This window comes from Triticum dicoccoides, chromosome 6A (genome assembly GCF_002162155.2).
Source record: "Triticum dicoccoides isolate Atlit2015 ecotype Zavitan chromosome 6A, WEW_v2.0, whole genome shotgun sequence".
Taxonomy (NCBI): Eukaryota; Viridiplantae; Streptophyta; class Magnoliopsida; order Poales; family Poaceae; genus Triticum; species Triticum dicoccoides.
This window is the reverse complement of record NC_041390.1, coordinates 606,683,192-606,709,445: the sequence shown is the minus strand read 5'-3', so window position 1 is coordinate 606,709,445 and position 26,254 is coordinate 606,683,192. Positions and strand designations below refer to the sequence as shown.

At 45.5% G+C, this 26,254-nt stretch overlaps 2 protein-coding genes across 4 annotated transcripts in view; both read right to left on the bottom strand.

Annotated features, from left to right (window-relative positions):
• Positions 1–14,132: 14,132 nt before the first annotated feature.
• On the bottom strand, positions 14,133–15,739 carry LOC119318377 (GDSL esterase/lipase At4g10955-like). Its single transcript, XM_037592929.1, has 2 exons — positions 15,623–15,739; positions 14,133–15,314 (listed from the first exon to the last, which is right to left on the bottom strand). The coding sequence occupies exons 1-2, from the start codon at positions 15,730–15,732 to the stop codon at positions 14,327–14,329; spliced, it is 1,098 nt and encodes a 365-aa protein (XP_037448826.1). The 5' UTR covers positions 15,733–15,739; the 3' UTR covers positions 14,133–14,326.
• A 6,654-nt stretch (positions 15,740–22,393) lies between these two features.
• LOC119318376 overlaps positions 22,394–26,254 on the bottom strand; it is a 12,442-nt gene continuing 8,581 nt past the window's right edge. Inside the window, exons 1-5 of one of the 3 annotated variants that reach the window (XM_037592924.1) lie at positions 24,986–25,283; positions 24,188–24,861; positions 23,638–23,790; positions 23,378–23,564; positions 22,394–22,675 (exon numbers count right to left, since the gene is read on the bottom strand). In XM_037592924.1, the coding sequence (XP_037448821.1) occupies positions 22,596–22,675; positions 23,378–23,564; positions 23,638–23,790; positions 24,188–24,547 (780 nt within the window). In that variant the 5' untranslated portion in view covers positions 24,548–24,861; positions 24,986–25,283 and the 3' untranslated portion in view covers positions 22,394–22,595. Of the gene's footprint in view, positions 22,676–23,377; positions 23,565–23,637; positions 23,791–24,187; positions 24,862–24,985; positions 25,284–26,254 lie in introns of those variants that run through there. The other 2 variants (XM_037592925.1, XM_037592928.1) reach the window with 2 other exon arrangements.

Genomic DNA, 26,254 nt, shown 5'->3' with positions numbered 1-26,254 from the left:
TATGCTCCGCTAGTAATTGCCGTGATCGAAAAAAATCTTATGAGAATAGGTCCTTTTTCTCTAGACCCATGTAATCACATGCCACGTGTCCCCACAGATTTTCCTTTTTTAGAACAGTCCCCAAATATTTCAAAACGCCGTTTTTCTACAAAGCCGTTGTTCCACTTTTCTCTCTCCTCAAATCCACAAGATCGTAGGTTAAAAACAAAATCCACAAGATCGTTCCACAAGATCATCTGTGATATTTCCACGAGATCTTCCCCAGTAAGGCATTCATCGGCGAGAGCAACCAAGAAAAATCAGCAGAAACACCAACCAGATCGAGGAATCATCTGATTTCGCCCCTTCCTTTAGAGCAAAACAAGAAAAGAAGAATGCAACATCACCTTACCTAGAGTCGTGCACTGGTGGAAGAACAGGAAGGGCAGCCGAACGACAATTCACCCATCCTCCTATATTTTTTGCTGGGTGCGAAACGGGATGGGAGGAGTAAAAATGGCAAGACCACTTTTTAGGGCTAAACATGAGCGATTTCCCTCCTTTATCCCCCCACACATGATCTCATGACGTAGCAAAGATCAGATGATTACACCAAGTACCAATGGCATTGCAACCAATCAGGATAAGCGGCCAACAAAGTTTGAGAACCGCTTGTTCTCGCTACGCTAGCAAATAGAATATGGGTTACCAGGCATGTTTCTCTAGGGTGATGCTCAAACTATATCTTCACACAATCTCTTGCCATTTGCTCAAAGTGGCAACACTAGAATCAGTCGTCGACACGTCCGTCCGGTGCACTGGTCATAATTGCTCATCGTTTGCACCACCTCCACACAATCAACCTAGAAGATCAGTCAAAATTAACCTGATCGTTTGGTTTGCGCCGTGAGAAGACCTTGATGTAGAGCAAGCGCTTCAGACATGCTTGCGTCCTGTGCTATATCTTGATGTTTGCCGCAGCTATGAAGTTGACCGTGCTAACCTAAATGGCAGCTCCAGTGGCTCCTCTCAGCTATGTAGTTGATTCAGTTATTTTCTCATAGAAAACATTTAAACGAAAGGTTTTTCCCAGCCTTTGTTTCTAATATGACCGTTCTTTTCTTAAGCAAACTCTGTTTTCCTTCTCTAGCATGCAAATTTTCATATGCGTTGTTTTCCTTCTCTAGCATGCAATATTCATATGCACACACGAACAAATAAGGTTGAACACTTCAACGGGAGGAAGCAAATATGCATGCTGCATGCACAAGAACTAGGCGTCGCCTTCCTTAACCCAGGTTCAAATCCGACATCTCATCTAGAAGAAGCCCAACATCTAAACAGTTTTTGCTAAAGTAATTGAAGTAAAACTCATGTAGAAAGAACACGCGGAGTCACACACGAGCCCAATTTCCATTACTGATAGCGGAATGATAGCAGTGTTTTGACAAACCATGACATTACAAGTTCAACAAACTGAAAACCGTGTCACTGACTTGCATTAAACAACCAACAAAGCCAATTCACAACACAGGACCAAAAGATAGAAAGCAAACACACTGCCGCCATTACAAATTTATTATCCGGAAAAATATAGAAGGATTGGTGACAAACATCACGGCAGAACACACATCTCAGGCACCAATGGTGGTGGAGGCCGTAGCGGCTTCGCGGCTCTTCTTGGAACTCAAACTGCACAATACATGTCAATGCATAATAAATTTGGCTACAACATGTCCTTAGTTGATATATGCAGATAGGGGAATAGGTTGGCTAGTAGTTTGATATAGAGAAACTATCATGCAGCTTGACCAAATTTCTTTCCTTATTTATTTATTTTTTCAAGGCGGTCTCTTGACCAACTTTGTTTATTTGTGACGTCAAGATATACTTGACCATTCAGACGCCTCAAGACTCTAGGGGCTTCGGAATGACAATATGTCAGGAATAATAGTGAAACTGAAAACAATTAGGGCAAGAAAATTCTCTTAGCTGAATATATGACAATAAACTCTAGCAACTAGAAGCACTATTTTCATCAGTAATAATTAGTCAAAAGCCCGAGTACCAAACCAAAATATTTTGCTTGGATGGTACAGATTTGTAGGCACATGGCAATATGTAGTAACTATTGTATTACCATCACTAACTATGAAAACTTAACAACCATTCTCAACTCCAACAACATGCAATCAAATTATTACTATCAAATAATGGATAAATGGATTTGTCATAGTTAATGCGTAAGCACAACAAACATGAACGAGTCAAGTAGGAAAACTGCAGAAATATACAAAGCATGAAGGATATCAAGGGCAACTTACAGTATGACTGAGAATATGGGTCCTTGCTGTTGATTTGGTCATGAAGTATGCCACATGTACTCAAGATATTGACAATTTTGTGAATCCCCCCATCAATTCTACATTCAATGTTGACAACCTTAGGTGTGCACATACAAATGATAGTTCTGTTGTTTCTTGAGCTCCTATTGCCCTAACAAGTTTCTATAAGACAGAAGACATTCAGTACGATCAATACAATATACATGATAATTCCTTTAGTAACACAACAACATATTTCAGTACACAACATAGACCTTAGTGTTCTCAAGCTGAAGAGTGAGCATCTCAAGAATCCGAGCATGCTGGAGAATGCACACTAGGTCAATAGCCATAAACCACTCATTGAGTAATAGAGTCTTTAGTTTGTCAAATATAGGGCGTCAATTTAAATCCCAGCTCTAGATAAACTGGACAGATAGCAAAGCAACAAAATGAAACTCTCACACTCTAGAAGAATGTAGGTTCATAGGAAGTTTGGGTAGATAATATAATTTGAAGCTGGAAAAACAACAAAAGAACAAAACAGGACTCGAGGACTCAATAAGATGAAATGATTTAAGTTAGCACGGTAGATAATTTATTTCAAACATAAAGAATGTTGAATTTTACTTTTAAGTCCCATCGGTGAAGAGCAAACTGTGGTAATGAGCATAAGTATATGCAGGTTTGACAATGGATAGCAATATTTACAAGAGAAACTATGGGTGGCAAATAATAGAAGGAGTGAAAAAGGAAGTAGTGCAAGCATACCGTTACAGTTTTGCAAGCAGCTAGCAACTCCAAATTCACAACATTGGATAAACCATGGAGAAGCACACCCTCGTGGACTAGATAAACATGACAACTATAGTCCTTAACATCATAACCCTTGCAGATAAATTGCACACATCACAGCATAGAGTGCCAAGCCCAACATAAGATGTTACTTGAATTGGCATGTATTCAAGGGAAGGGGTGAAGCCAATAAAATTCGAATTGCAGTAAGATAAGACCCAGGGAAAATATCTGAACATGGAATTCGTCAGGGAAGTCATAGTTGATGGTAATGCACAAATGCTTTAGTGATTTGGACACTGTCTTGCGTGCAACAATGTAGAAATTTTACATCTTTAGATCCTCCAAAGCAGGGCAGCGTGAGAAATTCAGACTAGAGGTTTCCAGGGTAACCTTGTCAAGTCGTATGGTCTTTAAGTGTTGAGAGATGAGAGTTACATTTGGTAGCCGGGAAAGATTGACAACGTCTAAGCGAGACGGGGGTCTTGGTTTCAAGAATCTCCATTCGTTCAATATAGCAATTCTTTCAAGACAAGCATGAAGGTTGCTCCAGAACACAAATTCCCTTTGTGCCTGAGTACTGTCTGCGAAATACTATCCAGATGGACAAATCTTAAATGCAAAGCCTGCAAGGGGAATATCATATACATGGAGAAGCATATTAAAAGGGGTCCATCTACTAAACAAACACATGATATGGAGAGTGGGGAATGGAAAATCTATTAATATATGGAGCGATACATGGATCCCAAGAGGAATACCAAGAAGGTTCATATGAAGAAGGAAGGGCAACAATCTTATCACACACGTCGAAGACCTCATAAATCCAGTAACTAACACTTGGGACCTAGGCCTGCTGAACCAATGAATGGTAAGCGAAGATGTACATGTTATACTTAGGATCCCAATACCTGAGCAACACGATGATTTCCCAGCATGGCACTTGATAAGAAAGGACTTTTCTTGGTCAAATATGCATACAAAGTAGCCCAGGATTGTGAAGCGCATGAATCTGTGAAAGGGCTACCTAAATGCTCCAGTCCAGTAGGAAACATATGTGGGTTTGAATGGAAGAAACTATGGTCACTCCTTACACCAAACAAGATTCTGCATTTTATATGGAGAGTGGCCACCAATAATCTACCACTCGGGGTGAAAATGAAACATAGAGGTATGTATATTGATACCAGATGCCCACTTTGTTTTAGATCAAATAAAATGGAGGTCACATATTTTGCAAATGGAGGACACGAGAGAGTTAATTGTGGGATGCCCAAGTGGCCCGTCTCTCTTGTAGGAAATATTCAATCTAAATGAGGACAAGAGGCTCACAGCTTGTTGTTTGCTCTAGATCTGGTGGGCAGAAAGGAATAAAGCAAACCGTGGAGAAAAAAACAAGAACAACGGATGAGATAATTTCCTTTGTCAGAGTTCATGCTTTGGAGTACAAGAACATGCAGGTAAAGAAACTAACACCGAAGAATAAGATGCAACCGCAATGGTGTCAACCGATGCATAATTTCCTAAAAGTCAACACGGATGGGGCCTTTCGGGAACCATCCCTTTCAAGTGGCTGGGGCTTTGTCGTCAGGAATGATCGAGGAGTGGCGGTGGTGGCTGGACAAGGTCACCTTCTAGAAGTCGGAAGCGCACTTCAAGCCGAAGCTCGGGCTCTTCTCCTGGTCAGTGGCGGAGACAGCACTCGGCGAGCTGGGGCACTTGCCCGGGCTCCCTTGGTGCAAGTCCATGAAGCTCTAGTAGAGAAAATTAGGTGAAGTGGAAGTTTGTTTGGGCAAAAACTAAGTAATTTGGCAGCACTTAGATCTTGCCCCGGCTCTAAACTTGAGCTGGCTCCGCCACTGCTCCCGGTGGTGCAAATCACCTTAGCAATGGAGGGTAATCAGGTGATTCTGAAAATAGATTCGACGGTATGAAAGTTGTCACAACTACTCCCTCCATTCCGAATTACTTGTCTTAGATTTGTCTAGATACGGAGGTATCTAGCACTAAAATGAGTCTAGATACATCCGTATCTAGACAAATCCAAGACAAGTAATTCGGAACGGAGGGAGTAGTGATTATGAACTAGCACCGCTAGGTGTTTTATTCCGAGAAATAAAAGCTATGTTGTGTGTTGGTTTTGAAAACTCCAGAATATCAGTTGTATCAAGATCATAATATAGTAGCTCATGAACTAGTTGCGTGTGGCACTCTGTCAAGGAATGGTGATCTTGATGTACGGATTGGTCATCTACCACAGTTTGTACTAAACATGTATGCTGCTGTTTTGTTCAGCACATCAATTTAATGGAATATACATCTATGTTTTTTTAACATCAGTACAGACACAAGCGCTCATATACATCTGTGTTCTTTCAAAAGAAAAATCACTTTACACATGTACTGCTACAGTATACAAGTATAATTGAGATTTCGGCTCTGTGAGATAATCCAAGTAAAACTTTTGTAGAAAGAACTCATGGAGTCAAACAGACACACCAGCCAGATCTCCATTACCGATAATGGAAACATAGTAATGTTTTGACCATCAATGACATATGACAGGTTCAACGAGCTGACAATATCGCTGAGTCGCACCAAAAACAACAAAACCAATTTACAACACGTGACCAACAGATTGAAAGCGAGAAACTAAAGGTTGTGATAACTGCCAATACAGGGCCACAGTTACAGACACTTCGCGGAAACACATAAGGCTTTAGACCAACATCACGACTGAGCACACATCTCAGGCGCCAGTGGTGTATGCCACCGCGGTTGCTCGTGCTTCTAGAAGCTGAAACCTACACAAAAAATGACAATGCACAATAAGTTTGGCTACAACATGTCCTCAGTTAATTGAAAACAATTAGGCAGTGACAGCTCTGCTTGCTGAATAGAAAAGATGACAATTGACTCTAGCAACTAGAAGCAGAGATAGACTCCATTGCAAGACGAGAACATCTGCTATTTTGAACAGTAATTAATTAGTAAAAGAAGCATAGGACCAAACCCAAATAATTTTGCATGGATAGTACTCCCTCCGTCCTAGTGCATAGGGCGTCTGAGTAGTTCAAGGTCGTCTATTTAACTAACTAAAAATATGTTATATGTCATCAAAAGCATATCATTGGATCCATATGCGAATATAATTTCTAAATATTTTTTGTTACATATAAGACACATTTAGCTAGTTAAATTGATGACCTAGAACAACGTGCATGCCCTATGCATTTGGATGGAGGGAGTACAGATTTATCGACACAATAGCAATATGTACTCCTCTGTTACAAAGTACACTACACAAAGCTTTTGTTGATTTTTTCCCTAATGCTCTGTATGTTTTTTCTCCAAACTTTCCTACTCTGCCCTTATTACCCGTGTCCCATGCAACCACTCTTAGCTTCATCACCCACATCCCATGCACCACTCTTAGGCCATGTACAATGATTGATAAGATAGTCTTATCTTAAGCCTTGCATGTGATTAAGAGATGACAATAAAGTATGGCCACAAAGGGTCATCTCTTAGCATTATCTTTAATAACTAGTTATTCCTAAAAACATGATGAGACATATTGTGCTAAGAGAACATCTCTTTAATAAGAGACGACATGTCTTTTCTTATGATATCTCTCTCCTCCACGTCAATATTTATCGTATGTGGTACTCCTAAGACATGCCCTTAGGCATACATTAATTGCGAGGCTGAAATCGAGGAGCATATGCACGCATGCGGGTTGGAGGCTATTTCATAAGATGAGCCAATCGACTGCATTCAATTAATAACAGCTCGGCATCCCATCCAGCCACAAGCAAGGGCAAATTGGTCAAGAGTTAACAGATCTATCATTTTCATGGTATGCAGGTGGGAAGTTATACACAAATTAAAATAGAATGGAGGGAGCACTAACTAAATAGTATATTGCCATCACTAATGACATAAACTTAGCAGACATTCTCAATTCAACCAGCATGCAATCCAACTGCTATACAATAGGATAAAGGATAGTGAATTGATATGGTTTTGTAAATGGGGTCATACATTATAATTAACTAGATGATACCCCACATGTTCCTGTGAAATAGCTTACTATATATTACAATGAGATTTTGGTTTATGAACGTGAATATTTGGATCAAATAATACAAGAACTTAAATTAAAAACACATACGAATATGATTGCTGTTATATGAATATAAAAAGCATGATAAAAGAAAACATTTGAGCCTTTTTTCATTCATAGTTGAATGCTGAGGTGGAGCTTTTCCCGTGCGTGGTTGCATGTTGAGATAAAAAAATAGTGCAGATCACCTACTTAGTTACATAGGATGTGTAATCATAACAAACATGATAGAACAAGCAGGAAAACTGTATAAACATACAAAGCATGAAGAATAATGAAGGTAACTTACAGTTTGAGTTAGCATGTGGGTTCTTGATGCTAATTTGCTGACGAAGTACTCCACATGTAGTCAAGATGTTGACAATCTTGTGAATCCCATCATCAACCTTTCTACATTCAATGTTGACAACCTTAAGGTAGGCACACACAAATGATTGTTCTATTGTTTCTTGAGCTCCCGTTGCACTAATGAGTTTCTGTATGACAGAAAACATTCAATAAGATCAATAGAATATACATGATAATTCCTTTAATAACATGACAACATATTTAGGTGCACAACATATATACCTTAGTGTTCTCAAGATGAAGAGTGAGCATCTCAAGAATTGAAGAGTGTTGGAGAATGCGCACTAGGTCAATAGCCGTAAACCACTCATTGAGTAATAGAGTTTTTAATTTGTCAAATATAGGGCAGCATTTTAAATCCAGGCTGTAGATAAACTGGACAGATAGCAAACCCCCCAAAAAAAGGAAATATGAGACTCTAGAAGATGAAATTATGTAGGTTCATATCCTCAGGAAAAAGTTATGTAGGTTCATAGGAAGTTTGGGTTGATAATTTAATTTGAAGCTGGACAGACAACAAATGAACAAAAAGAAATCTAGGACTCAAGACGATGAAATAATTTAAGTTACTACGGTGTGAAAAAGGTAGTAAGTGCAAGCATTACCTTTTCTGTTCTGTAATCAGCTATCAACTCCAAGTTGACCGCATTGGACAGACCATGGAGAATCACACCCTCTTCAACAGGATAAGCATGAGAACTATGGTCCTTGAGTTCAGGGCATAGAATGCTAATCCCAACATAAGCTGTTACTAAAAATGGCATGTATTCAAGGGAAAGGGGTCAAGCCGCGAAAATCATCAAGTTGCAGTGAGACAAGACCAGGGGCAAATATCCGAACGTGGAAGTCCTCAGGGAAGGAACATTGGTCGGTAATGCACATGCGTTTTAGCGATTTGGAAGATATCCTGCATGCATTAATTCTACACATCTCTATCCTTAGATACTCTAATACCGGGCAGTGCGAAAAATCTAGAGAGGAGCTTTCTAGGTAAACCAGGCGAAGGTGTATGGTATTTAAGTGCTGGGAGATGAGAGGCACACCGAGTACGAATCTGTCGTAAGAGTAATGACTAAAGACCATGAGCTCATTAGCTTAGCACTTCAGAGCGTACTCGATCAACAACATGGTGTTTGTGTACGTGCACTCGTCACTCTCAGGATAGGCAATGATCACAAACTTGTCGAGAGGTGAGTCCCCGCGGAGGTGGATGAAGAGCTTGACCAGCTGTTTGAAACGATGGAAGCTCAGGTCGTCAAAGACGAGGGTCAGGTCGGTGGTGTGCCTCCAATGGTCACGCCACCTGGTGTTGAGCACGCAGGTCTGCAGGGCATCGTCCAGCGGCAGATAGGACAGAACGTGCCAAAGGATGTCGTCGCCGAAGCAGCGATTCGTGCCACTCGCCGCGGCCTTCTTCTTGGGCATTCCGTCGAAAAGGCGGTGGGTGTTGCGTGAACGGGGAAAACAATCAGAAGAAACACGAGGAACAGGTGGGAATCGGCCGCTAGAGTGCAGCAACAAAAGTCGAGGAATCATTTGATCTTTCCCCAATGCTTTAAGAGAAAATGAAGAATCAGCGTCGCCTCGGTGCCTCACCTCTAGTCGTGGACTGGCGGACGCGGCGGCCGGCCGCGGGGAAGAAGAGGAAGGGCGAGACGACTCCTCCAAACCCCCCTCTGGTCTTTTTTAGGGTTCCCTCTGTCTCTTGTTGCGTGCGAAACGGAGGAGAGTAAAAATCGGCAAGCCCACTTTTTATGGGTAAACATCAAGGCCGGTAAGGGCTCTTTTTTTCTTTTTACCTTAATAAATAAAAAAGGCTCTCCTTTTTCTTATCAAGGCCGGTATCCGTATCCCTGGAAGATTTTTTTTTCTTTGAGTCCTGGTCTTTTTCCTCGTCAAGTTAGACCTCTTTGACTCTTTCAGAGAGTGCCACGTGTATGCACGAATCGCAAAGCATCATTGGCCTTCTTCCTCCTCTCGCCCTTTGCTTCCCCAAACTTCACCCCACCAATTCGATGTGAGAACCGTTCGCTGCCATGCATACTACCCAGACTTCACCCCGGGATGCTAAAAGCTATGTCGTCCTCGTGTGTCTTTTGCTGTACGATATGGAACTCACAACATCGAGCTACTATACCCGCTTAAGTATTGTTCTACACTAGTAGAAAACAGGGCTTTCGTTCGGACCAGATAAGCTCATTAGTCCCGGTTCAGTCATGAATCGGGACCCATGTTCACATTAGTCCCGGTTCGTGCGGCTAAACGCATTAGTCCTGGTTCAAATGAGCCCTTTAGTCCCGGTTTGAGACGCGGACCGGGACTAGAGGGTGCGATGCAACACCCTTTAGTGAGAGGGCTCTCGGTAACGGGAAAAGGATTGCCGAGGGTGGCTTTCGGCAAAATTGGCCCTCGGCCTGCTCTATGGTCCCACATGTCAGGAGGTGACACGTGTCAGCCTCCTAGTGGTTCTCTTTGCCGAGAGTGGCTGTCGGCAAAGTAGGCCCTCGGCCTGTTCGCCTGGTTCCACATGTCAGGATCTGACACGTGTCAGCCACCTACTGGGTGGCTTTGCCGAGAGTGGCTCTCAACGAAGATGGCCCTCAGCATGTTTGCCTGGTCCCACATGTCAGGAGCTGACACGTGTTAGCCACCTACTGGGTGGCTTTGCCGAGCGTGGCTCTCGGCAAAAAGATGGCCCTCGGCATGTTGGCCTGGTCCCACATGTCAGGAGCTGACATGTGTCAGCCACATACTGGGTGGCTTTGCCGGGAGTTGCTCTCGGCAAAGAAGCCCCTCGGCTTGTTCCGCTGGTCCCACGTGTCGGGAGCTGACATGTGTCAGCCACCTACTGGGTGGCTTTGCCGAGCGTGGCTCTCGGCAAAGATGGCCCTCGGCATGTTGGCCTGGTCCCACATGTCAGGAGCTGACACGTGTCAGCCACCTACTGGGTGGCTTTGCCGAGAGTTGCTCTCGGCAAAGAAGCCCCTCGGCTTGTTCCCCTGATCCCACGTGTCAGGAACCGCCGGCACCGTCTGCTATCCGTTAGCTACTTTACTTTGCCGAGTGGTACTGTTTGGCTCTCGGCAAAGTCTTTGCCGAGTGCCCGTGTTCTGGCTCTCGGCAAAATCCTGTTTGCCGAAAAGGTGTACGCTGGGTGGCTTTCGCCGAGGGTGACACTCGGCAAAGGCTTTGCCGGCGGTTTTCGGCCCTTTGCCGAGTGTCCGTGGCACTCGGTGTAGCCCAGAATTTCAGTAGTGATGGTATACAAATATAATTCTCCCCCAATATGTCTTTTCATCCATGGTTTACACAGAGAAGACATATATGTGTCTAGGTCTGATGCATGTATTTCTGAGTGAGACACATCTGAATATAGCTAGGGCAGAGAAACCGAGAAAAAAAGTGAAGATGGATCGGGTGGAGGTTGTAGAGAGTGTGGGTGCTAGTGGAGGCTTGCTTCTTTTCTGGCGTCGATGATGATCATACATGTGAAAAAAAACATGATTAAGCCAATGGAGGTTTGAAGTATGAAAAAATGGTGAATGATCCTTGTGATATCATCTTTGATAATGTTCCAACATTTGTTGAAGAAAGCTCCTATGAAGCCATCCAGCCCGGGCGCCTTACCACACGACATATCATTGATGGCCTCCTTCACCTCCTTCTCGGTGATGGGGATTTGAGATCACCTAAGTCACGTGTCTCAAAATTTAGCTCCTCTCAACTAAAGTCGATGACGCTCGGGCCCCCTTTTCTCATGACCTTGAAGAAATGTTCATGGATAATTTCCTCCTTGAGATCATCCTTGATGACCCACCCTTCTGCATGTTTGAGCCTAGGGATGTGGGGTTTTCCTTCCTCTAGCGTTGATTCATCGATGGAAGAATTTAGTGTTTGCGTCTCCTCCTTCAAGGAAGAAATTCTTGCGCATTACTTTTGTGTAGCCCTCTAATAACCCTTCTTTTAAGCCTTGCCCGTATGTCATGCTCCTTGGCGGATAAAAGACGTGCTCTTGGGCAATGCCAATGCGTAGTATGACTGTATGACCAAGAGGGCAAAATGGAGGTGAAGCTTAGCTTTGGAGAATAAAAGTCCCTACTCCATTTGGCGAGACGAAGGATGGTTTCTTTTTAGTTTGTGAAACAACACTTGATATGGCTCTGAGTGTATGTTAAGCTCATTTCATGCCTTGAGGACCACCTCCTCGAAGCCCGACATTTTTGTCCAGAAAAAATCAAACTTGAAGGTCCTTGGTTTTCTTGGTCCTTCTCTCATCGGCGAGCAACATCTGGCAATGGTTGAAGAGAAATGATGAAAAGGAATGCAACACATAGGTGTTGAACAACGAATCCCATTCGGCATTAAAAAATGCATCAAGCTTGCCGAGTGTGGGATTTTCCCTCTAATTACTCTATGTGAACCGCCTATTTTGGAGGTGGATTTCCTTCAACTCGCAACTTTGCAGAGCGGTTGGTTCTACTTCTATCGACATTGCCCTTATTCTGGCTGCGCGCCCAATGAATTTGTATAAAAATACCAGAGGAAAGCCACATTACCCCACTAGGGGGGTTTTCGTCGAGAAGCTCTGCAAAGAAAATGTCTTCGAGAGGTAGGCCCATACACAAAAGTAATCTTTAAGTTCACCTCAGCCTCTAATGTGCACCATAGCTGAAAGGTAGTAGGTTGGGCTTGTAATATTGGATATTGGATACATCCACCATTTGATCATCCCACAGCAGCATAGTCATTCCTCCGAATATTAGACACATCCACCATCTGATCATCACACGAAATAGCATTGATGGCCTCCTTCACCTCCTTCTCGGCGACGGGCGCTCGAGCTCACTCAAGTCACGTGTCTCAAAATGTAGCTCCACTATACTTAAGTCAATGACGCTCGGGTCCCCTTTTCTGATGACCTTGAAGAAATCGTCACGGATAATTTCCTCCTTGAGATCATGCTCGCTGACCCACCCTTGTGCATGCTTGAGGCTTGCGCATGTGGTTTTTCCTTCTCTTGCGTTGATCCGGTCATGGAAGAATTTAGTGAGCAAAGTTTGCTTCATAGGATACACCAGACACATGAGATTTTCCCGGAATTGCTATATCCTTCCTATTATCTGAAAAATCGTTACATTCATGAACCTAAGAGGGGTTTGCACGAACTAATTGAACAATAGAGAATGACGGAACCGGGTTGAATCATTTCTATCCTGCCTTAATAAGGCCAACTGGAACCGATCCCCTATCCAGCTATAAGGAAGGATAAATTCGGTTTCCCTGCCTATGCCACACCTAGCCGATCCCCTAAACCGAATAGAGGAGAATAATTTGTCCTCCACCCTATCCAATCCCTAAATATACTCCGTCTGGAGGCGACCGAGGATAAATTTTCTTCATGCAAAGGCCTTCTTGTGGCCAGCCGGCAACTCATGTGGCTCCCTTGTCGACGACGGTGACCTCGCCGGCGACTCCTGCCCGTACTACTATGGGTACGGCCACTGCATGCTGCTGCCAGTCGCCGCTGCCGGTGCATGCTGCTGCAGCTCGCCACTGCTGGTGTGCGCTGCTTGCCGCTGCTCCTCTCCTCATTGCGTGCTGCTGCTGCTGGCCGTCGCCGGTGCGTGCTGCTGCTCCTCCTCCCTGTTGCATGCTTCTGTTGTTATCCGCTGCTCCTCCCCGCTGTGTGCTTCTACTGTTGCGGCTCGCCGCCACCGATGTGTGCTGTTGTTGCTGCTCGCCGCTCCTCCTCCGTGCTGCATGACGCTGATGTTGGTGCTGCTCGCCGCCGTCAGCATAAGCGTCGATCAGTGCAGGCAGAGGTGCGACGTCCGGCATGCTCTCCAGCGTTGCCGGTGTGGTCACCATGGTCGCATAGCAAGTGTTCGGTGAAATGTATGAGCCAAATTTACATTTACTCCATTATATATAGGGGAGCGGCTAGGTTCGGCCAAAACTTAATGAAGTAAAAATACTCCACTAAAGGTTTACTTCGCGGGATCCTCCTTTATTTTATGGGATCAGTTAGAAATGCCATAAGAAGCTATGATCTCTTTACTACTGCAACCACAAGTGCTGGTGTTGCGTAAACTCAAACGAAGTGCTCAGCAATGGAACGCCAACCACCAACATGGTTGATGATGTTTATAGCTATCCTATTGTGCTCGGCAACCTGTTTGATCTGGCGGAGCACTGCAAGCTTTTCTGGTTTGCTTGCAGAAGTGCCTTTGACGGAGGGGATTATGTTCTCTATTTCCTTGAAAAAATTGTTAACGTAACTAGAAGGAAGAATATCAGAAGATCTCAATTACTTGATGTACAAATAGATGTAACTAGATATAGACTCCGGATAGTTACCAAGGCGGTTGTCCGCCTACAAATATGTAACCACCCCGTCATGAGGGAGCATATGGTGCCCATTGCTAAATCCTAGCAACACGCTCCTCACCACATCAATACACACCACACTGGACGTCCTCCGAGAGGTCCGAACTGGTATAAACCCTCGCTCCCTGAGATTGGTCTCGATCAGCTTGCTGCCCTGTCCTGAACTAAATATCTGCCCAATGTATGTACTATCAAGGATGATCTAGTATGATCAGATACTCCATGTACATGCTCTTCCTCGGGTCAGATACGTCCTGTTATATCATGAGATACACAAGCAGGAGTAGCTAGGCACGCGTTTAGGTAATACTACTAAACTTGAGACACTTATTTTAGGATAGAGTGAGTATAATATAACATAGATATCTCATGCTCTGGGGTAGGTGAATTTCCTGCAGCTGAGCTTTAGCTCGCTGTCCGGCCTCCACCACTGCATGAGGTCGTGCGTGCCGAATGTTGTGTTGGAGTTCTTCCACAGCCTCGCGGACGGCAAGAGGTGCGGCTGCTCCTTGCTGCTGCCGATGAGGGAGGAGAGCATGTCGCGATACGACAGCTTCATGGCTGCCCTGCCGACGCCAGCGATGCGCTCCTCCACCTTCTGCCGCTGCTCGAAGTAGTCGATGAAACCCTGGCAAATGATGTCCCTCTCGTTCACGTACAGCTCCGGCACCCACGGGGAGAGGCGCTGGAACACTTTCTCCATGCGGGTGCAGTATGACCTCATGACCGTGGCCCCGAGCGCCGCCTTCACGAGGTAGCTCCCCGTGAACACGTCCTTCTTCGCCACCTCCGACGGGTTGAGGAGGTTGAAGGCCGGCATCGGTGACACGTTGGGCGGGTTGAAGAGGAAGGTCGGCAGGTACGCCTGGTGCTGCTCCGCCATGTCCCGCCCCACCTCCAGCGCCAGCGACGCGCCCAGCGAGTGACCCGCCAGCCACAACACACAGCGCTCCGTGCCCTTACGGATGAGCATGTTGGCCACCGCCTGACGCGCCTTCTGGGTCCGTCTGCAGCATGGCAGGTCGCTGAGGAAGACCTTGATGTCGTTGTACAGGTCGTGGGCGGACTTTGGGTGCCGAGGCATGGTGCCGCGCAGGGCGAAAACGTAGTTTGGGGCCGACGGGTGGCGCTGCCACCCCGCGGGGGGGCAGTACTCGAATACGGCGCCGAAGATGAACTCGTCCGCGTTCTCGGTGCCGCACTTGAGCAGATCCCGCAGCTCGAAGTGGAAGCTCTGCCACCACGGCGGCGCCAACCCCATCTCATACACCCTGCACTTTGGCCGGTCCTCCTCCATGATGTAAGTAGCTTTCACAAGGCAAGCCGCGATGCAACGGCGGTGCTCCTCGTTGCTCCTGAAACGAAAATTCACCGTTTGTTAAACAACAATTCATTCATGCATGCATGCATGCAAAATATATACTTTGTAACAACGAATCCAATTACTATATACTAAGATTTTATATTGTAGTTCTAGTATAATCTTATAATGAAATAATTTCGTTTGACCTAGTTACTTGAATCATGTGTCACTCTAAAGGACCACCCTACGGTGGACTATTTGGAAACCTTAATGGTTCTACATGCTACAAAACGGACAAATTTCAGCTCCCAACTTTGCACTTAGTTCATCCATATTGGCACAATATATTACGATACGTACCAGTCAACGGATTGAGCTATGTGTTTGGGACCGCTGATGCAGAAGCAGTCACGGCCATGAGCTCCAGCATGTGGTGAGTTAAAGGAGGTACCGCCTGCGTAGTACTGCATTTTGCTCTGCTCTCCCACCGAGAGACGAGGCCTAGGAGGCACATATATATACATACATGCACGCATGGCAACCTGCAGATTTTAGGATTACCACGCATCTGCAGATGCGCAACAAAAGCATGCACTAGGAATCCAATAATAATTCATCCCCTAAGAAAAAAATAGAGGAGAATATGAAAAATTGGCTGCGCTCCACGTCCATATCCATTAGGACGAAGATTAATGGCAAGGGACTATTTAATTTCCGTACTGATACACAGATTTTCCTGCCTATATATATATATATATATATATATATATATATATATATATATATATATATATATATATATATATATATATATAGGGCTGGAATTCGAGCCGAGTCGAGCCCGACTCGCTAGAGCTCGTTTCGTTAACAAGCTAGCTTGACTCGACTCGTTACTATAACGAGCTCAAACCCAAGATTGGCTCGACTCGCATAACTCGCGAGCTGGCTCGTTTAGCTTGTTAAGCTCGTTAAAGATATGAATATAAAACCCTCAAATATGATAAAAATGATTATGTATATATTAAACATGTACATCACCAAACAATTGTAATTTCCTTGTAACGCATGAGTCTCCTTTTGTTGTGCGCCTGGGACGCAAGGTGCTGAGTGCCTGATCTTTTTTTTTTAATTGGGAGTGGCTGATCTTTTGTACCAAGCCTAATGAGTTACACGAGTACTCGTGAGATTGACTTGTTCAACTAAGTCTATAAACGGTCTTAAAGTAACGCTCGGCTCGACTCGTTATTCTTCGAGTTCGAGTCGATTTGAGCTGAGCCGAGTCACGAGCTACTCGTTTAGCTTGCGAGCTTTGAGCTTTTTTTTGGACCTCAATAAGTTCCGAACGTTCGGAATTTAAGCCTGCTAATCCGAACTCTTTTCATGGCAACCTTACTTAAGGCGATGTTGACAAACATGGCAATTTTCTGACAAAAAATCAAACTGGAACGAAGTTGCCATGTGTTAATAACTAAAGTTGCCACCTCGCAGCAACTAAAGTTGCTATCAAAAAACGTTCGGGGTGACATGCTTAAATTCCGAAAGTTCGGGATTTATCTATTCCGTTTTTTTTCTCAGCCCTAAGGACAATAATAAGGTACTACTATTACCCTGCAGATATGTATTATATGATTTTTAAAAGTGGATTATTCACCATAATCTGAAATTATCGGCTCTGTATCTGCATCCATTTATTATCAGCTATACATATGGGGGAAGGGAGAGGAAAAGTATCGGACAAGATTTAAGCGTTATCTATCCATATATGCTCTGCTTTCGTACCTGTAGGTACTAGGAATATATTTACCTGTTAACCAAAAATTTGACAACAAAAAGATTTATAACCATATATGTAGGTTATCTATACCTTCAACCGTCTTCATTCATGATCATAGATGCTGCGACCAGAAGGGCACCGTCGGGGAGCACTGGTGCTACACATAGTTGGAGTTAATTGCCAAAGATATTTTTATGAAATATATATGGTGCAGTCGCAGGCGCTCACATATACGTGGGCATACTCACTCTTACAACCATGAACGCACATACACCATACCCCGATGAACGCCTATGGAATATTGGCCGGTAGATCTTTAGAGTCGAAGCCACACAGACACATTATTGTCGAGGGATACATTGCCAACCAGCTACCAGTGAAAGAACGTACCAATTACAGGAGTTTATTGCTCCCTCTGTAAACTAATATAAAAATATTTAGATTACTAAAGTAGCGTTCTAAACGCTTTTATATTAGTTTACGGAGGGAGTACTTGTTTTCTAGCTATTCGGCTGGTGTGCGGTTTGCCTTTCTTTGATTCTGCATGGGGATTGCCCATGACTCTTTCCATTTTAATTTGCCAGAGATCTAACGATTGTGCGCCGCACGATGCAGAGGGCGGGGATCTCATTCCATGTACCATTATCTTAGGAATATCTAATAAACCAAAATCATGATTCAGGAAAAATACAAATTTCTGGTTTGTTAGGTGTGGAACAGCGTGACCTTTGATGGAATTTTTTGGTTTGTTAGGTGTGGAATAACATGGGAATCTCTCTTTACCCGAGCATCTAATGAACCGAGACCATGACTTATGTAAAGGAGCATCTAATGAACCGGGACCGGGATCAGTACAGAACAAAGCAAAAGCTTATAGACAAGATCATATAGTAGCTAGCAAGTTGCAAAATTCCGATGCCATTTTCATATGTGGACGTCTGCCGAACACAAAAAGCATGTATTGACTTGACTTTGCTTGACTTGCCTAAAGATCTTTTTGCTTGACTTGATAGACCCAGAAAGTTGTTGGCACCACGACACTATCTGTTATATAAATGATATCCAGGTCCTGTTGAATTCAAATTTGCAGAGCCAGGCATGCGGCCCGCCCCTGCTTTTCAAAGGTAGAAACTCATCGCAGGGGCAGTTCGTGCTATCACCGGCTCCTGGAATATTACTGCATTTTAATTGAATTTTGTTTCCCGTGAAATTTGTAATTGCCATTTCCTGTTAAAGTTTTTGTTTCCCACCAGTTTCAACTATTTTTTCACCAAATCTAGGAGGAACTTATCAGCATTTAATATACATATTAAATAAAAACTAACATTATTTCAATACAAACCATGAGGATATTCATTTTCAAAGTGCACATTATTGCTAAATTACACACATTGGACAGATTTGTTTGTACTCGTGAATAATACTTCCACTTTTGGTCCCACTACTCACGAAGAGGATGTTGTCTTCTTCTGTCGCTAATTCATGGGAAGGGTCGACCCTATGGTTGACAGTTATGAACTAAAGGATGTTTCTCTTAAGAGGCAACTGCAATAAACACAAGGAAAAGTAATTGTGAGAGACGGTGCAACGTACACCTATACATATACTCCCTCCGTTCCAAAATAGATGACTCAACTTTGTACTGACTTTATATGATGAGCTGATTGAATATTGGCTTACTTCTTCGTGGTTCGTTCTGTACCTTCGGGGTTCATTCTACACAGGTTAAGCTACGCACTTGTGCTGGAGAGAGAGGGACCGGAGCGTTAATTGTAAAAAAAAAGATTACTGAATCAAAGTCTCCCTTCAAATTGATGTTGATCTTGCCGGTGGCCTATCCTATCCTTCTCCACTTCGATGACCTCGAGCACGGCGCCATACTTCGTGTCCGTTCTGGCGTACGTGGCGGCGTTTGAAGGATTTCTAGGTGGCCTGCAGACCCTAGCACAACCCTACGTATGCTTGTCCGGGCTTGTGTTCTTAGGTTTTTAGGGTTTCCAGAGGGAAACCAGCCACCGGTTTTTGCAAAGGCAACCGCAGGAAGATCCGTAGCTTGGTTCATCTCACAACCCCTCAGGTTCTTCTCACATGAATCATGACATCCATCACAAAGACCAATATAGGCTGTTACTAGAAATGGCATATCCCCAAGGAAAGGCGTCGCACCATGAAAATTGCTAATTTGCAGTGAGATAAGATCAGGGGCAAAAATCCGAATGTGGAATTCCTGAGGGACACTACATTGCTCTGTGATGCAGAGACGCTTTAGTGATTTGGATGATATCTTATGTGCATAAATGTCGCAATATTCCATCTTAAGTTCCTCTAATACTGGGCAACCTGAGAAATTCATAGCAGAGCATGTAACATCTTGAAGGTGTAAGATCTTCAAGTGATGGGAGATGACAGGCATATCTAGTATTATTGCGTCATCATCAATGTGACCAGCTCTGAGCAGGAGCTCCTTAACTTGGCACTCTAGAGCGTAATCGATCAACAACTCTGTGTTGGTGTATATCAAGTCGGTATGATGCGGATGATCATCAGGGGAGGTACTGATCTCGCACTTGGGGAGAGGCGAGTTTCCACGGAGTTGGATGAACAACTTCACCAACTGTTCGCATGGCTCACAATGGGTGGCATTAAAGTGCATGTTGGTGGTGCGTCTCCATAATGCGCGCCACCTGGTGTCTAGCACATAAGTCTTGAGGGCATCTTCTGGCGGAAGAAGGGACAACACATGATGGAGGAGGTCGTCGGTGAGATCACCGAGGCGGTCCTTGCTGCCCTTTGCAGCCATCACAAACTTTCCATCAAACAGGTGCCGCGTGCTGAGGGAGCGGGCAAAAAAAATCAGTAGAAACATGAGAAAGAAGGGAACCGCAAAGTCGATCGAGGTCTAGAGAAAAAGGAACCTGAGCAGCAAGCTCCGGCCGCCAATAGCAGCAGGAACAAACAGGGAGAGGAAGACGCCTCCTACCATTCCTCCCGTATTTAAACCACAAGGGGAGAGCAGACGATTCGGCGCCATCCCTCTATTCTCCATGTCCCATTATTGCTAAGATCATCTCTCGCAATCGTACTATACTCCGATAATAATTGTCGTGATCGGAAAATGATCCTATCAGATAAGGGCTTTTTCCTCTAGACCCATCTAAGCACATGCCACGTGTCCCCACTGGTTTCAAAGCAGCCTTTTTCTACAAAGACTCTGTTCCACTTTTCTCTCTCTCCCCCAAATCCACAAGATTGTGGGTTCAAAAAACAAAATCCAAAAGATCGCCGGTGCTATTTCCACAAGATCTTCAACGGTAAGGCACTCATCGGCCAAAGCAACCTTCAGCAAGACAAGTCCGACGAGCGAGGTGTTATCATCTAAGAACCACGACCGTGTGGTCTATCCCCGACATGACGCTATAGGCTCCGGCGTTCACTGTGTGCAGCTGATTTCAACATCTCATCCAAAAGATAGTCCAGTGTCTAAAACATTTCTAGCAAAACTAAATAGAGCGAGAGATACTCTGGGGAATATAAACTCATGCAGTCAAAGGCGGGGTGCACAGACCCAATTTCCATTATTTTGACCAACCATTAGAGCAACTCCAACGGGGCGACCCAAACGGACGCGCGCTTTGTCCGTTTTTTGTCCGTTTGGGTCGGCCAGGCGAACGCCGGTGTCCGCATTTTAAAATGGGTCGGCTTGACCGCCCAACGGGGAGGCCGACCCAAATGTGCCGGCGTGAGAAAAAAACAAGTTGCACGAAATAAACATAATTAAACATAAAAGTGGCCGGTCAAACGCTGGCCAAAATTCACCTAGATCTAATAAACATTAAATAAAACATTAAAAAAAGTCTGTGCCCGCCTGCTGCCGTCCTGCACGCTGCCCTAGACGTCGTCGGCCTTGCCCTTGCCCTTGCCCTCGACGCCGCCGTCGTCGGTGAGGTCGATGAAGACCGGAGCAGGGCCAGCCCACCCGAACACCGCCTGGTACGCTGCCAGGGCAGCCTCCTCCGGCGTCTGCTGGGGCGGCGGCATTCTGGCAAGCTGCGCGCGCTCCTCCTCCTCCTCCTCGAGCCGGAGCGCCTCCGCGTCGCGTTGGAGCATGGCATCGTAGCGCATCTGCTCCTCGCCGGCGGCCTTCTCCTGGCGGAGCCAGTGCTCCTTCCATCGCTCGAGGTGGGCCGCCTCTTCCTCCGGCGTCGCGGCGAAGTGGACGGAAGGCGCGCTCACCCACTCGCGGTACTGGCCAGTCCACGAGTAGGCCTCCTCCGGCCAAGTGGGTGGAGGCGGGGAGCGCTTACGCGACGGCTCCGACTCTGGCTTGGGCTGTATGGGCGGCGACCGCGGAGGCGGCGGCACGAAGAGCGGGGTGTGGACGGAGTCCCCCGATGCCGACAGGGCAAGGGCTTGCTCCAGCCCATCCCAGTGCGCGTCCTCCTCGATGCGGCTAGCCTCCAGCGCGTGCTGCAGGGCCTCCTCGAGGGCGGCTTGGTACTCCGCCTCCGCCTCCATGTCCTTCGGCTCTACCTGCGGGGGCGGCGGTGGGAACGGCGGCGGGACGGCGTCGACACCCGAGTGCCGTTGCTCCTCGTGTTCGAGGGCGAACCAAGCCTCCCAGTTAGGAGAGTCGGCGGCGTACTCGGGCAGCCGATGCTGCTCCGGCGTGAGCAGCGCGCGGCGCCGGCGCACCTCGTCGTCGTGCGCCCGCTGGGTCCGCGGAACCGCCGGCACCGGGATCCGATTTGGATCCAAATGCCAATGGTGTGGCAGCGTCACGTCGGGGTAGGGGAGGGGCTGCCTGTACTCCCAGTGCCACCGCGCTTGGTGCACCGGGATGTGCAGGCGCCGGCGTCCAGGGCGGAAACGCGCCGGTGGTGGAGGGGGGGGGGCACGGGATGACGAGGCACCAGGGTGCCCTTCCCCTTGCCATTGCTTTTGCCGAAGAGGCCCATGGCGCGCGCTAGGGTTTGCGGTCGCCGACGAGGAAGCAAAGGAAGTGGTGGTGGCCAGATGTGGACGTGAGAAGTGGATGAGGCCGACCCCGCCGCACGCGTCGTCAAAAAAAGACGCGCGCACTAGCTGACGCGTGGGCCCGCTGTCGGTGCTCATCATAAATAAGACGATCGGTGGCGGTTGGGTGGCCGCCAGGTGGGACGCGGCGGACAGCGAGGAGACGCGCGGCGCGTCCGCGCCGACGCATTCCAAGCGCAATTTTGGGCCGGAAATGGGTCGGCGCGGACGCCGGGCGGACACAATTTGAGTTTGGGTCGGCGCGTTGGGCCGTCACTTTTGTTCGCGCCAACCCAAACGGACGCGGGCGCACGAAATGGGTCGCCCCATTGGAGTTGCTCTTACGACTTCAACGAACTGCAAAACATTTTGCTGAGTTGCACCACACAGCCAACAAACCATTTTCTAGCACATCACCAAAAGATAGAAAGCTAGAAACTAAATGTGGCGATAACAGCCACCAGGACCACCATCGCATTCTTATTCAGAGAGCCACAAAAGGCTTTAGACCAACATCACACGCAAGCACGCATTGCATCTCAGCTCTCAGATGTCGTCGCTGGTGGAAACTGCAACTAATGCTGCAGTAGATGGAAGCAGCGGCAAAGGCTTCTGGAAACTGAAACCTACACAAAACATGACAATGAAACAAGTTTAGTTCCTACATCCAAAATCTCAACTATCAGGTGATATTAAACAGATTTATTTCCCTGGCCCGACCAAATTTGTTTGTTAGCTTCGAAATCTAGCTTTGTGAGAGCTTTATATATGACCATTCAGATGCCTCAAGACTCAGAGAGCTTCAAACCTCAGAAGTACTGTGGAATGAATGCAATTTGGCCATCAATCTCTAGTTCTCTACTCGTCAAACTGACAACTGGCTAGGAATAGAAGTGAAAACAATGAGGAACTACACTATCCCCCATCAGTTGATGATTCTTATTAAATGGACTGTACCAACTGGAGAGCAAACATAAAAGCTAAATTTCAAGACAAGAAGAACTGCTATTTCCATCAGTAGTTATAAACAGTAAAAAAACACAGGATCAAAACCAAATGATTTATCATGGATGAAACAGATTTACAGGCACATCAGTAATGTTTGGTAACTATTGTATTATAACCAGTAATAATAGAACAATTAATTTTGGCAAAACTTAACAGCCATTCTGAAGTACACCAACACACAATCCAATAATGGATACTGAATATAAATAGAATTCAAAACGGTGTCATAAACCCTAATTGTTATTTAATTACAACAGACATGATAGAACAAGTAGGAAGATCACAGAAAAAACCCATAAAGAATGACAAAGGTTACTTACGGTCTGAGTAAGGCCATTGCTCCGTGATGCTAATTTGATCACGAAGTATGCCACATGTACTCAAGATCTTCAAAATCTTGTCAACTCCCTCATCAACCTTTGTACATTCAATGTTGACAACCTTAAGGTTCGAGCACACAAATGATTGTTCGATCTTTTCTTGTGCTCCCGTTGCTCTAACAAGTTCCTATGATGAAAAATATTTAGTAAGATCAACAGAAATAATTCCTTTAACAACAAAACAATGAATTCATATATACCTTAGTGTCACCAAGCTGAAGAGTGAGCGTCTCAAGAATTGGAGAATGTTGGAGAATGCACAGTAGGTCAATAGTCGTAAACCACTCATTGATTAATAGGGTCTCTAGTTTGTCAAATACTGGGCAGTATTTTAAATCCCAGCTGTAGATAAACTGGACAAATAGCAAGGAACAAAATGAAACTTTGAGACTCTAGGAGATGAAATAATTTTGGGTAGTAGGAACTTTGGGTAGATACTTTAATTTCAAACTACTAGATAGCAAAGGAACAAAAAAGAACTATGAGACTCAAGAAGACGAAATAAATTTAATAAGTAGGAAGTTTGGGTAGATATTTTAGTTTCAGACATAAGTAAGGAAATACAGAACTACACCTAAAGCCCTGTAAATAAATTTTATCCAATCAAGCCACTATGTTACAAATCATTGATTCAAACCCATCGGTGGAGATAAAAGTAGCAAACCATGGCAATGAGAATAAGTATATGCAGGTTAAACAATGAACAAAGAATAACAATAAGAGTAAAAAAGGAAGTAAGTGCAAATGTACCATGTCAGTGTAAATATCAGCTATCAACTCCAAATTAACAGCATTGGACAAACCATGGAGAAGCACACCCTCATCAACGGGATAAGCATGACAACTGCAGTCATCAAGGTCATAGTCCTGCCAGCTACCACGACACAAATGATAGCAATCATTGTCAAGCCAAATGTAAGCTGTTTCTAGAGATGGCATGTATTCAAGGGAAGGGGTCAAGCCATCAAAATTATCAAGTTGCAGTGAGATAAGACCCGGAGCAAATATCCGAATGTGAAACTTCGTAGGGAAGGAACAAAAGTCGGTAGTGCAGAGACGCTTTAGCGATTTGGAAGATATCCTGCGTGCATCAATGTAGCAATCTTGCATCTCTAGTTCCTCCAATACCGAGCAGCGCGAGAAATTCAGAGTGGAGCGTTTTAGGTCAACCCGATTAAGGTGTAGGATCTTCAAGTGCTGGGAGATGAGAGGCACATCGAGTACTAGTGGGTCATACTCAATGTCATTATCATCATCTTCTTCATTATCATCATCGGGTGTCGAGCACGCAAGTCTGCAGAGCAGCAGCCGCAGGCAGAAAGGACAGCACGTGCCGGAGGAGGTCGTCGGTGAGGTCGCCGAAGTGACACTTGCCGCTCGCCGCTGTCTTCTTGTGCATTCCGTCGAACAGGTGGCGCGCCCTGCTGGAGCGGAAGAAAAGAATCAGCAAAAACAGGAGAAAAAAGGGGAATGTAGCATCCGAAATCTGGGAATCGAGTAGGCAGCATCAGCCAAGCTCGAATCTGGAATCCAGGAGCAGGCGGTTACTGATATCCGGCGCAAGTCAGCGCCGACCGTCGTCTCCCGGCTCCCGCAGCCAGGCCCTGCCCCTGGCTTCCACTCCCCTCGGAGTCCTCGGTCTTCTTCCGGGGCCGCCGGAGCTCGTTGTGTCCGGGAGCGAGAGGGCGGCGCCGCTAGTAGACGAGCAGTTCGAGCGGGGGAGGAGCGCGGCGCCGGCGCGGGGTGGATACTGGAAATGGCAGCTGCGTTGCGCTGACGGACACACAAGAAAAATTAAGTTCATCACTGAAGCAAATTCGCTGGAAGCTATTGCTGCGAGGGAAGGGCAAGCCTTGGCGGAAGATCTTTATAAAACAAAATTCAGATTGCATCGGATTGTAAGTGGGTGGTAGAAGAGGTCCACAAAAGCTCGTCATCAGAGTATGGAGCTATAGTGCATGAAATAATACATCGTGCTAATTCTTTTATGTTATGTAAAGTAGTCCATGAGTTTAGGAGCTTAAATTTCGAGGCTCACAATCTCGCTAAGTATACTTTGTCTCTGGGTTTTGGCCGTTATGTGTGGTTGGGTCAGCTGGAGAGCTTGATTTTGTACCGTTAAGCATTATGGAGAGTGAATAAAGCATGCGAGGTTGTCTCAAAAAAAAAAACAAGAGGTTAATTTTTTCTTCTCTCTTTTTTGATAATTAATATTTTTCTTTTCTCCTAAAAACAAAACAGGTTTACTTTTTAGATTATTTGTAAGTTACCCAAAAAATAAATTGTGTGTTAGAGCACCCTATAAAAAGTGTCAAAAACACTCTTATACTATTATGGAACGAAAAGAGTACCGTTTACAAGAAGTTGAGGCAAAACAAAATGCCTCCAACAGCTCCCGTAAACCCGAATATGTTACGAAATCCCGTATAATCACCGGCAAGTTTACAGGAAGAAAGTTTTTTCATATAATTTTGACGGATGGCTAACCGCTTGAAACTTCACGACAAGGAGATTCTTGCGTCACGTCGGCTCGCCGCCGGTCACCGCCACATGGGGTTGCCACTGTGCGCCATCAGATCGGGCACTGTCGCCACACCGCGCCACCATCGCCACGCCACCACACCGTAAATTTCATAATCATCCCGTAAAAGTGATTTTAGTAGGGGAGCTATTGGAGTTGCTCTTAGTGGATCCCCCTCTCCCGTCTCCCGACAGCCGCCCCAACCACTATTCCACACCACCTACGACTGGCATCATCAGCGTGCCACCTCGCCGGCAACCCTTGTACTCTCGTCCATCGACAACATTATAGACAAC